The 13,590-nt window shown below is 46.4% G+C and overlaps 2 protein-coding genes across 3 annotated transcripts in view; both read right to left on the bottom strand.

Annotated features, from left to right (window-relative positions):
* Window positions 1-13,590, bottom strand: part of GREB1L (GREB1 like retinoic acid receptor coactivator) — a 240,453-nt gene that overhangs the window by 4,266 nt on the left and 222,597 nt on the right. For both annotated transcript variants that reach the window (XM_068134609.2, XM_068134610.2), the window contains one exon: window positions 6,695-6,833. In XM_068134609.2, the coding sequence (XP_067990710.2) occupies window positions 6,695-6,833 (139 nt within the window). The remainder of the gene's footprint in view (window positions 1-6,694; window positions 6,834-13,590) is intronic.
* LOC144888698 (uncharacterized) overlaps window positions 1-13,590 on the bottom strand; it is a 240,192-nt gene that overhangs the window by 118,471 nt on the left and 108,131 nt on the right. The window lies entirely within an intron of this gene.

Below are 13,590 nucleotides of genomic sequence, written 5' to 3'. Positions count from 1 at the left end.
GGAAGGAGGCATTGAACATACATTTGGTTCCAAAAATTATGTTTGATCTCGTTTTAAACTCGACTATTTGTTCATTCTTACAGGCTCGGAAAAGTTCCTGCTCGGAAAAGTTCCTGCTCTACCACATAATACCTCTGAGAAGAATTACTACCTCGTGTTTGTACTGGTCACATTTGCAGCATAACCTTTGCAGAAAAGGTTATAGTTCCCAATTTTTCCACTCAGCCACATGAACCTTATCACAGACTGCTTCCTACATCACATACGTTCACCCACTAAGGTAGAGAAGTCTCTGCTCAGTCTTGACAACACCCTAGCATCTATAAACGAGGACGAAAGCGATTTCAACCTCAAGATCTGTATTTCCAAAAGCCTTTTTTAAGTGGACCTCAAGGCATCTTTCGTCAACTTCCTGAATTATCTCCAATTCAGCTTCTTGTCTTCCCACTCTGGAGGAGATGCTGCTTCTTTTAACTTCATGATGGACGCATGATGGACTTTTAACTCAGGTCTGGCTGGTCAATCGCTCGTAGAAGCAATGGAGTATCCAGGAACCCCACACTTACTTAGGTGATCACAGCAACTTACTTAGGTGCATCTACAGAATCTGTATTCAAGAAGACTCCAGTGACCATCTCTCAGAGGTGAATGACAGTGCTTTTCACCTTCTTGTTATTTGAGTAGAGGCTATGGGCCTGAATGTATGTTCATAAAGGGGCAGCATGATCTCAGATAGCTGATGAGCAAGTACTTACTATCTCTTCACCTGCAAGATGGGCACGAGGGTAATCATTGCTCACAGTCTAGTGTATGGATGAGCTGCATCATTGTTTTCAGTCCTAATATGAAAATGCACAAGGCGTGCCAGATAATAAAATTCAAATAAAAACCTGCATCTGTATTCCATAACGTTTGGCAAAATCACAAAACGTTGTTTGGTCATCATTCATCCTTCCTGACAAGTCATCGCTTCCAAATATATACATATATATTTCCCCCTTTCCCAAATATGTTCTGCAGCCAAAAACATGACATCTATCTATAATTCCAGTAATCTCTGTGTGTATGTGTGTGTGTATGTATGCGACAACGATTTCTCGACAACTACCGGTCCGATATACTTGAAACTTGCCAGGTATATTGCTGGGGACCCGAGGATGTGCCTTTTCAAGGTTTGAAATTAATCGGACAAGTACTTACCGAGCTATGGCGATTTAGCCGTTCGCCGTTCGCTTTGGCGTTGCGAATGGACCAAACCATTGCATGTAAATAGAGGGGGGGGTTCTGTGGTCGTTGCGAATGGACCAAACCATTCATGTAAATAGAGGGGGGGGGTTCTGTGGTCGTTACTGCCACGTGGTTTCAAAGTTTTTTTTTGTTGTTGTTGTTTGCACGCATGATTTTTTGCACCCACGTACGGGCACGCCCTAGGATGTTTACACACACACACCCCTACACAAAATTTTTTTTTTTTTTTTTTTTGGCAAGGAACGGGCACCCACGTACGGGCACGTCCTAGCTTATATATAGTACGGGCATGCCCTAGTATTTACAATGACATCAGGAAACACCAACTGCCTGGAAAAACGTGACACTTCTTGGAAACTGCATGGAAAAGGGACTTACGCCTGTGCCAAGTTTTGTGTGCCCACAAACACAGCATTGTTCGTCTCAGACACAACAACCTACTTTTTGGGAAACTGTCGGGGTAGAACTTTTGTTCACCCAAATTATTGTGTCGCTGAATGTGAATTTTTTCACTCTTGGAGATTTAATTAATCTCTTTATTTCTCAATTACTGTATCTAAGGACCGATAGGATAGCCTAGAGGTGTGCACACTCTCTAAGTTGTCTAGCCTTGGTTTGAATCTCGACCCAGCTATTAACTGTCGTCCTGGTGTTTCACATACAGGTCCATGCGGGCGTGCACCGTCCGTCTGATCGACGTTAAGCCAAAGGAGCCATCTGTATGCACTGGTTGTTCCCTCCGCTACTTAAGGTGGATGGAGGTCATGCTTTCAACCCTGTCTGTCTGTGAACAGGATATCTCAAAAAGGTGCAGACGGATTCGGACGAAATTTGGTGGAGAGGTTGGGTGTGTGACAAGGACGAAATGATTAGATTTTGGTGAACATCCGGGTCTCGATCTGAGAGTTTTTAAAAGTTACTTTTCACCATTGAGTGAAAAGGGCAAAAATTACGTGTGGCATGATATTTCAAAAGTTGTGGATGACTTATGACAACCAAACTTGGTGGATGAGTTGGGTAAGTGACAAGACCAAGCAATTCGATTTAGTTCATGTTTGATCCAGATGTGACCTATCAGTGAGATACAAATCGTTAACTATTCAGCCTGGCGGAGTTATGCGCTCTACCGAGTGCCGTTATACTTAAAGGATGTTATAGATATCCTTTTCGGGAAGAGGAGATGAGTCATCACTGGCCCTGAAGAAGTTACAAATTCCTGCGCGAACTGGACTGGACTCTGTGTACACTCTGTGTGTACTCTTACAATTTCCTGGACTCTGTGTCCTTCTCTCCTGACAAGGTGGAGAAGTTTATGTCAAACTTCGACTCTGATTCTGCAACTGAACCAGACGACATCAGCCCACGGGTCCTAAAGTCCTGCTCTGCCTCTCTTTCACACCCTCTCTCAATTCTCTTCACCCTCTCTTTTGCTCAAAGTCATCTGCCATCTGCTTGGAAATCAGCCAACATTACCGCTTTACACAAAAAATGTGCAAAAACAGATCCTTGCAACTACAGACCAATCAGCCTGCTCCCAATTATCAGCAAAGTCATGGAATCCATCATTGCTTCGGATATGAAATCATTCCTCTTCTCCATGGCTTGATCTCAGATCATCAATTTGGATTCAGACCAGGTCATTCTACTCTGGACATGCTGCTTCTGCTATCTCAACAATGGATGGAGGTCCTTAATGCCAAACAGGAAATCAGAGCTGTCTCCCTTGACATATCACGTGCCTTTGATACGGTTTTTTTTTTTGTTTGTTTTTTTTTGTATACAAGATCGAGGCTCGTGAAAGAGCTAACATTAATCACACAAAAAGTCAAACCGACACACAAAACACAAAAAACAAGGGGAGCGGCAGACAAGATGGGGAGAGAGGGGGAAGGACACAAACACAACATTTGAGAGCAGGGACATCGGGAGGACTTGGGGGGAGGTGGGAGAGGTATAAAACATATGAACACTGCAAGGACTCGGGTGAATTAGCGAGGGTAGAAAAGTTCAAGGTTTTGGATGGGGGAAGATAAGAGATGGTGGTGAACAGCTGATTTAAAGACCTGGAGGGAGGAGTGGGATTGAAGGGAGTGGGGGAGTTTGTTCCAGAGGCGGGAGAAAAGGGGAATGAAAGAGTGAAGGTGAGCAGAGAGCCTAGATTTTGGCAGTTTAACCATAAGAGGGTTGCAGGCAGATCTTGTGCGACCTGAAGGAATATTGGGGGGACAGAGCACAGAGAGAGCTGGGGGAGCAAGGCCGGAGAGGAGTCGGTAGAAGACAGAAAGACCATCAACCTGCCTACGGTGAGTGAGTGAAAGGCCCTCGGAGTTAACTTCATCGCAGGAGATTCCAATGATTCTGGAAGCTTTGGCCTCAACAGCGTGAAGCCGAGCTAGGTGTGAGGCAGGAGCACCAGCCCAGAGGGGGGAACAGTATTCCATTGAGCTGCGGATGATAGCCTTGTATGTGGTGAGGAGCTCAGGTGTGCCAAGGAAGGACTTCGCACGACGGAGGATGCCCAGTCGGCGACTGGCTTTGGAGGCCAGCTTGGAAATGTGGTTTTCCCAGGAAAGATCATGGCAGATAGTGAGACCCAAAAGCTTGAGCGACAGAACTTCTTGGAGAGGATTGTTGAGAAAGTATATGGGAGTGTTTTCCAGTCGGTCCTTTGGGAGAGACATCGTAAGAGTGTGAGATTTGTCAGGATTGAAAGACATGTTCCACTTGTTTGACCAGTCTGTGATTTTGTCCAGGTCTCCAGAGAGTGAGGAGGCTGCAGACTGCCGATTTGAGGGATGAGGAATGGAGCGACAGAGAGTAGAGTCATCAGCAAAGAGATGGAGAGGATTTTCCAGAGAGTCAGAGAGATCATTGATGAAGACCAGAAATAGCACAGGGCCCAGAACACTACCTTGGGGAACTCCAGCCAGAACAGGAAGGGGAGATGAGAGAAATCCATTCAGGGCCACACGTTGCCTATGACCAGCAGAGAGAGATGGTGGGGGAAAGACAGAGAGGGGCAGTGGAGAGACAGAGGGATGGAGAGACAGAGAGGTGTGGTGGGAATGCCATTCAAGGCCACACGTTAACTGCGACCAGAAAGAAAGTCTGCAAGCCATGCGGGAGATTTCCATGGATACCATAGGAGGAGAGTTTGGTGAGCAGAGCTGGGTGCCAGACCGTATCGAAGGCACGTGATATGTCAAGTGAGACAGCTCTGATTTCCTGTTTGGCATTGAGGACCTCCATCCATTGTTGAGACAGCAGAAGCAACATGTCCAGAATAGAATGACCTGGTCTGAATCCAAATTGATGATCAGAGATCAAGCCATTGGAGAAGAGGAAGGATTTGATATCCGAAGCAATGATGGATTCCATGACTTTGCTGATAATTGGAAGCAGGCTGATTGGTCTGTAGTTGCAAGGATCTGTTTTTCCACCTTTTTTGTGTAAAGCGGTAATGTTTGCTGATTTCCAAGATGCTGGCAGATGACCTTGAGCAAAAGAGAGGGTGAAAAGAACAGAGAGAGGGTGATCTGGAGTACAGAGAGAGAGACGGTCTGGCACCCCGCCATGCTCACCAAACTCTCCTTGTATGGTATCCATGGAAACCTCCACGCATGGCTTGCAGACTTCCTTTCTGGTCGCAGTTAACGTGTGGCCTTGAATGGCATTCTCTCTTCTCCCCTTCCTGTTCAGGCTGGAGTTCCCCAAAGCAGTGTTCTGGGCCCTGTGTTTTTTCTGGTCTTCATAAATGATCTCTCTGACTCTCTGGAAAATCCTCTCTATCTCTTTGCTGATGACTCCACTCTCTGCCGCTCCATATCCCAACCCTCAGTTTGGCAGTCTGCAGCCTCTTCACTCCTCTGCAGACCTGCACAATATCACAGACTGGTCAAACAAGTGGAACATGTCTTTCAATCCTGACAAATCTCACACTCTCACTTTGTCTCTCTGAAAAGACCATCTGGACAACCCTCCCATCTACTTTCTCAACAATGCTCTTGAAGAAGTTCTGTCACTCAAGCATTTGAGTCTCTCTATCGGCCATGATCTTTCCTGGGAAAACCACATCTCCAAGCTAGCCTCCAAAGCCAGTCGCCGACTGGGCATCCTCCGTCGTGCAAAATCCTTCCTTGGCACACCTGAGCTCCTCACCACATACAAGGCTATCATCCGCAGCTCAATGGAATACTGTTCCCCCCTCTGGGCTGGTGCTCCTGCCTCACACCTAGCTCGGCTTCACGCTGTTGAGGCCAAAGCTTCCAGAATCATTGGAATCTCCTGCGATGAAGTTAACTCCGAGGGCCTTTCACTCACTCACCGCAGGCAGGTAGGTGGTTTTTCTGTTTTCTACCGACTCCTCTCCGGCCTAGCTTCCCCTGCTCTATCCCCCAAATATTCCTGCAGGACACACAAGATCTGCCAGCAACCTTCTTCTGGTGAAACTGCCAAAATCAAGACTTTCTGCTCACCTTCATTCCTCTTTTCTCCCACCTCTGGAACAAACTCCCTCACTCTCTTCAATACCACTCCTCCCTCCAGGTCTTTAAAACAGCTGTTCACCACCATCTCTTATCTTCCCCCATCCGAAACCTTGATCGTTTCTACCCCCGTTAAAACACCCCAAACCCACCTCTTTCAATCTCCAACTTCATTCCTGAAATTCCTAGTGTTCATTTGCTTTATACCGTGTACCGCTTCCTCCTCCCCCAGTCCTCCCCCTTCGACAGATCTACCGACGTCACTGTTCTATTCTGTTGTTGTGCTTGTGTACTTCCCATTCTCCCCCTCTTGTCTCCCGCTCCCTTCATTGCATGTTTTATGTGTCTGTGCATCTTTTCATGTTCAATGTGTTTTTTTCTTACACAAGCCTCGATTCTGTATAAAAAACCCCCAAAAAGCCTCGCCAACATTTGGCAAGTGTGGCGAGTTTGCAAGTTTGGCGAGTTGAATGCATGCTGATGATGATTTTTACACTCTGCGTTCCCACAAATCATAAAGGTACAAAACAACTTCCATTAATACAAAATGTTTGTTTTCCCGAATAGGCTGTGGGTCTTATCTGTTCAGTTTGTCAAGAAAGAGTAAGCGACCTATTGCTGGTACCCTGGCCAAATTCCTGCCCAAACCTATAGAGGGCATGGCATCAGCGGCACAGCACAACTGCATATTATTGCGGTGGTGGAATACCATAACCCTATGACAGAGCATGGGGGCACACGCAAAAAGTTGAGTTTTTCAGATGAGTCATTCCGGAGCAGGTTTGCCAATCCATTGCAAGAAACCCACATCACTTAGGGGAATTCAACAACAACAAGCACAACTTGACACCACTGAGCCACGTGGTTATGTTTGAACAGAATCATTTTTACCTTGCTCTTCTGAGTCAAAATGGATGGTTTCTCAAATCTGAATTTGATCTCAATCCAAAACAAAAACCCACCTTGCAGGAACTTGAAAACGCGTAGGAATCCTGGCGTCACCGAGGAGTCACACAGGTAAAGCAGCAAGCCACTGAAAGTTACGGCACCGCCAGCGGGCCGCACTGCATCAGGCCGTGAGCTCATGGTGCAGATGGTGACCTGCATCCAGCACAAAAATGATATGGATTGACCACCAATATCCCTGTACCCTTTTAACTCCAATACTTCTAGGTACCTATATAATTACAATTTTAACTTCCTTCTGTTTCTGCTGCCACCACCTTTCCTGTGAGACCATTCCATGCATTAACTACTCTGAGTGAAAGACCCTTGCCTTAACCCTCTGGAGTCCACTATTATTATTATTATTATTATTATTATTATTATTATTCCCTTTGGAGTCTACTATTATTAATATTATTATTATTATGACTATTATTACTATTATTTGTATACCCTCCGGAGTCTACTATTATTATTACTATTACTATTATTATTATTATTATGCCCTCTGGAGTCTACGATTATTAGTATTACTATTATTATTATTATTATTATTATACCCTCTGGAGTCTATTATTATTATTATTATTATTATACCCTCTGGAGTCTACTATTATTATTATTATTATTATTATTATACCCCCTGGAGTCTACTATTATTATTATTATACCCTCTGGAGACTACTATTATTATTATTATTATTATTATTATTATTATACCCTCTGGAGTCTACTATTATTATTATTATACCCTCTGGAGTCCACTATTATTATTATTATTATTATTATTATACACTTTGGAGTCTACTATTAATATTATTATTATACCCTCTGGAGTCTACTATTATTAATATTATTATTACTATTATTATTATTTTTATACCCTCTGTAGTCCACTATTATTATTATTATTATTATTAAACCCTCTGGAGCCTACTATTATTATTATTATTATTATTACTATTGTTATTATTATTATTATTATACCCTCTGGAGTCTACTATTATTATTATTATTATTGTTATTATTATTATTATACCCTCTGGAGTCTACTATTATTATTATTATACCCTTTGGAGTCTCCTATTAATATTATACCCTTTGGAGTCTACTATTATTATTATTATTATTATTATTATACCCTCTGGAGTCTACTATTATTATTATTATTATTATTCTTATTATACCCTCTGGAGTCTATTATTATTATTATTATTATTATACCCTCTGGAGTCTACTATTATTATTATTATTATTATTATTATTATAATACCCTTTGGAGTCTACTATTATTATTATTATTATTATATATTATGCACATCGAATCCAGGAGGCAGTAATTGCAAGGTAAATTTGAATGCGGTAAGAGCCGATAAATTCAGCTTGTAGACTCCAGAGGGTTAAGCTAGATATCCTCCAGTTAGACATCCTCCCAGCTAGACATCCTCCAAGCAAGACATCCTCCAAGCAAGACATCCTCCCAGCTAGACATCCTCCAAGCTAGACATCCTCCAAGCTAGACATCCTCCAAGCTAGACATCCTCCCAGCTAGACATCCTCCAAGCTAAAAATCCTCCAAGCTAGACATCCTCCAAGCTAGACATCCACCAAGCTAGAAATCCTCCAAGCTAGACATCCTCCAAGCTAGACATCCACCAAGCTAGACATCCTCCAAGCTAGACATCCTCCAAGCTAGACATCCACCAAGCAAGACATCCTTCCAGCTAGACATCCTCCAAGCGAGACATCCTCCCAGCTAGACATCCTCCCAGCTAGACATCCTCCAAGCTAGACATCCACCAAGCTAGACATCCTCCAAGCTAGACATCCTCCCAGCTAGACATCCTCCCAGCTAGACATCCTCCAAGCTAGACATCCTCCAAGCTAGACATCCTCCAAGCTAGACATCCTCCAAGCTAGACATCCACCAAGCTAGAAATCCTCCAAGCTAGACATCCTCCAAGCTAGACATCCACCAAGCTAGACATCCTCCAAGCTAGACATCCTCCAAGCTAGACATCCTCCCAGCTAGACATCCTCCAAGCTAGACATCCTCCAAGCTAGATATCCTCCCAGCTAGACATCCTCCAAGCTAGACATCCTCCAAGCTAGACATCCTCCAAGCTAGACATCCTCCCAGCTAGACATCCTCCAAGCTAGACATCCTCCAAGCTAGACATCCTCCAAGCTAAACATCCTCCAAGCTAGAGATCCACCAAGCTAGACATCCTCCCAGCGAGACATCCTCCAAGCTAGACATCCTCCCAGCTGGAGATCCACCAAGCCAGACATCCTCCCAGCAAGACATCCTCCAAGCTAGACATCCTCCCAGCTAGACATCCTCCTAGCTAGACATCCTCCCAGCTAGACATCCTCCGAGCTAGACATCCTCCCAACTAGACAACCTCCCAGCCAGACATCCTCCAAGCTAGACATTCTCCCAGCAAGACATCCTCCCAGCAAGACATCCTCCAAGCTAGACATCCTCCAAGCTAGACATCCTCCAAGCTAGATGTCCTCCCAGCTAGACGTCCTCCCAGTTAGACATCCTCCCAGTTAGACATCCTCCCAGCTAGACATCCTCCCAGTTAGATATCCTCCAAGTGAGACATCCTCCCAGTTAGATATCCTCCAAGTGAGACATCCTCCAAGCTAGAGATCCACCAAGCTAGACATCCTCCAAGCTAGACATCCTCCAAGCTAGACTTCCTCCAAGCTAGAGATCCACCAAGTTAGACATCCTCCAAGCTAGACATCCTCCAAGCTAGACATCCTCCAAGCTAGACATCCTCCAAGCCAGACATCCTCCAAGCTAGACATCCACCAAGCTAGACATCCTCCAAGCTAGACATCCTCCAAGCGAGATATCCTCCAAGCTAGATATCCTCCAAGCGAGACATCCTCCAAGCTAGACATCCTCCAAGCGAGACATCCTCCAAGCTAGACATCCTCCAAGCCAGACATCCTCCAAGCTAGACATCCACCAAGCTAGACATCCTCCAAGCTAGACATCCTCCAAGCGAGATATCCTCCAAGCTAGATATCCTCCAAGCTAGACATCCTCCATGCTAGACATCCTCCAAGCTAGACATCCTCCAAGCTAGACATCCTCCAAGTGAGATATCCTCCAAGTTAGATATCCTCCAAGCTAGATATCCTCCAAGCTAGACATCCTCCCAGCAAGACATCCCCCCAGCAAGACATCCTCCCAGCAAGACGTGCTCCAAGCTAGACATCCTCCAAACTCGACATCCTCCCAGCAAGACATCCTCCAAGCTAGACATCCTCCGAGCAAGACATCCTCCAAGCTAGACATCCTCCAAGCTAGACATCCTCCAAGCTAGACATGCTCCAAGCAACACATCCTTCCAGCTAGACATCCTCCCAGTTAGACATCCTCCCAGTTAGATATCCTCCCAGCTAAACATCCTCCCAGCTAGACATCCTCCCAGCTAGACATCCTCCCAGCTAGACATCTACCCACCTAGACATCCTCCAAACTAGACATCCTCCCAGCAAGACATCCTCCAAGCAAGACATCCTCCAAGCTAGACTTCCTCCAAGCTAGACATCCTCCAAGCTAGACATCCTCCCAGCTAGACATCCTCCAAACTAGACATCCTCCAAGCTAGACATACTCCAAGCTAGACATCCTCCAAGCCAGACATCCACCAAGCTAGACATCCTCCCAGCTAGACATCCTCCAAGCTAGACATCCACCAAGCTAGACATCCTCCCAGCTAGACATCCTCCAAGCTAGACATCCTCCAAGCTAGACATCCTCCAAGCTAGACATCCTCCCAGCTAGACATCCTCCAAGCTAAAAATCCTCCAAGCTAGACATCCTCCAAGCTAGACATCCACCAAGCTAGAAATCCTCCAAGTTAGACATCCTCCAAGCTAGACATCCACCAAGCTAGACATCCTCCAAGCTAGACATCCTCCAAGCTAGACATCCTCCCAGCTAGACATCCTCCAAGCTAGACATCCTCCAAGCTAGACATCCTCCAAGCTAGACATCCTCCAAGCTAGACATCCACCAAGCAAGACATCCTTCCAGCTAGACATCCTCCAAGCGAGACATCCTCCCAGCTAGACATCCTCCCAGCTAGACATCCTCCAAGCGAGACATCCACCAAGCTAGACATCCTCCAAGCTAGACATCCTCCCAGCTAGACATCCTCCAAGCTAGACATCCTCCAAGCTAGACATCCTCCAAGCTAGACATCCTCCAAGCTAGACATCCTCCAAGCTAGACATCCTCCAAGCTAGAAATCCTCCAAGCTAGACATCCTCCAAGCTAGACATCCACCAAGCTAGAAATCCTCCAAGCTAGACATCCTCCAAGCTAGACATCCACCAAGCTAGACATCCTCCAAGCTAGACATCCTCCAAGCTAGACATCCTCCAATCTAGATATCCTCCCAGCTAGACATCCTCCAAGCTAGACATCCTCCAAGCTAGACATCCTCCAAGCTAGATATCCTCCCAGCTAGACATCCTCCAAGCTAGACATCCTCCAAGCTAGACATCCTCCAAGCTAGACATCCTCCCAGCTAGACATCCTCCAAGCTAGACATCCTCCAAGCTAGAAATCCTCCAAGCTAGACATCCTCCCAGCTAGACATCCACCAAGCTAGAAATCCTCCAAGCTAGACATCCTCCAAGCTAGACATCCTCCAAGCTAAACATCCTCCAAGCTAGAGATCCACCAAGCTAGACATCCTCCCAGCGAGACATCCTCCAAGCTAGACATCCTCCCAGCTGGAGATCCACCGAGCCAGACATCCTCCCAGCAAGACATCCTCCAAGCTAGACATCCTCCCAGCTAGACATCCACCTAGCTAGACATCCTCCCAGCTAGACATCCTCCGAGCTAGACATCCTCCCAACTAGACAACCTCCCAGCCAGACATCCTCCAAGCTAGACATTCTCCCAGCAAGACATCCTCCCAGCAAGACATCCTCCAAGCTAGACATCCTCCAAGCTAGACATCCTCCAAGCTAGATGTCCTCCCAGCTAGACGTCCTCCCAGTTAGACATCCTCCCAGTTAGACATCCTCCCAGCGAGACATCCTCCCAGTTAGATATCCTCCAAGTGAGACATCCTCCCAGTTAGATATCCTCCAAGTGAGACATCCTCCCAGCAAGACATCCTCCCAGTTAGATATCCTCCAAGCGAGGCATCCTCCCAGCTAGACATCCTCCCAGCTAGACTTCCTCCAAGCTAGACATCCTCCAAGCTAGACATCCTCCAAGCTGGACATCCTCCAAGCTAGATATCCTCCAAGCAAGACATTCTCCAAGCTAGAGATCCTCCAAGCTAGACATCCTCCAAGCTAGAGATCCACCAAGCTAGACATCCTCCAAGCTAGACATCCTCCAAGCTAGACTTCCTCCAAGCTAGAGATCCACCAAGTTAGACATCCTCCAAGCTAGACATCCTCCAAGCTAGACATCCTCCAAGCTAGACATCCTCCAAGCCAGACATCCTCCAAGCTAGACATCCACCAAGCTAGACATCCTCCAAGCTAGACATCCTCCAAGCGAGATATCCTCCAAGCTAGATATCCTCCAAGCGAGACATCCTCCAAGCTAGACATCCTCCAAGCCAGACATCCTCCAAGCTAGACATCCACCAAGCTAGACATCCTCCAAGCTAGACATCCTCCAAGCGAGATATCCTCCAAGCTAGATATCCTCCAAGCTAGACATCCTCCATGCTAGACATCCTCCAAGCTAGACATCCTCCAAGCTAGACATCCTCCAAGTGAGATATCCTCCAAGTTAGATATCCTCCAAGCTAGATATCCTCCAAGCTAGACATCCTCCCAGCAAGACATCCCCCCAGCAAGACATCCTCCCAGCAAGACGTGCTCCAAGCTAGACATCCTCCAAACTCGACATCCTCCCAGCAAGACATCCTCCAAGCTAGACATCCTCCCAGCAAGACATCCTCCAAGCTAGACATCCTCCAAGCTAGACATCCTCCAAGCTAGACATGCTCCAAGAAACACATCCTTCCAGCTAGACATCCTCCCAGTTAGACATCCTCCCAGTTAGATATCCTCCCAGCTAGACATCTTCCCAGCTAGACATCCTCCCAGCTAGACATCCTCCCAGCTAGACATCTACCCACCTAGACATCCTCCAAACTAGACATCCTCCCAGCAAGACATCCTCCAAGCAAGACATCCTCCAAGCTAGACTTCCTCCAAGCTAGACAGCCTCCCAGCAAGACATCCTCCAAGCTAGACATCCTCCAAGCTAGAGATCCACCAAGCTAGACATCCTCCAAGCTAGACATCCTCCAAGCTAGACATCCTCCAAGCTAGACATCCACCAAGCTAGACATCGTCCAAGCTAGACATCCTCCCAGCTCGACATCCTCCATGCTAGACATCCTCCAAGCTAGACATCCTACAAGCTAGACATCCTCGAAGCGAGATATCCTCCAAACTAGACATCCTCCAAGCTAGATATCCTCCAAGCTAGATATCCTCCAAGCTAGACATCCTCCCAGCAAGACATCCCCCCAGCAAGACATCCTCCCAGCAAGACATCCTCCAAGCTGGACATCCTCCCAGCAAGACATCCTCCAAGCTAGACATCCTCCCAGCAAGACATCCTCCAAGCTAGACATCCTCCAAGCTCGACATCCTCCAAGCTGGACATCCTCCAAGCTAGAGATCCACCAAGTTAGACATCCTCCCAGCAAGACATCCTCCCAGCAAGACGTGCTCCCAGCAAGACATCCTCCAAGCTAGACATCCTCCAAGCTCGACATCCTCCAAGCTAGACATCCTCCAAGCCAGACATCCTCCAAGCTAGACATCCTCCTAGCTAGACATCCTCCCAGCTAGACATCCTCCGAGCTAGACATCCTCCCAACTAGACAACCTCCCAGCCAGA

The sequence above is a fragment of the Myxine glutinosa genome, chromosome 13 (assembly GCF_964187855.1).
Source record: "Myxine glutinosa chromosome 13, kmMyxGlut1.1, whole genome shotgun sequence".
Taxonomy (NCBI): Eukaryota; Metazoa; Chordata; class Myxini; order Myxiniformes; family Myxinidae; genus Myxine; species Myxine glutinosa.
Note: the sequence above shows the minus strand (reverse complement) of the source record. Positions and strands in the feature narration are given on the sequence as shown.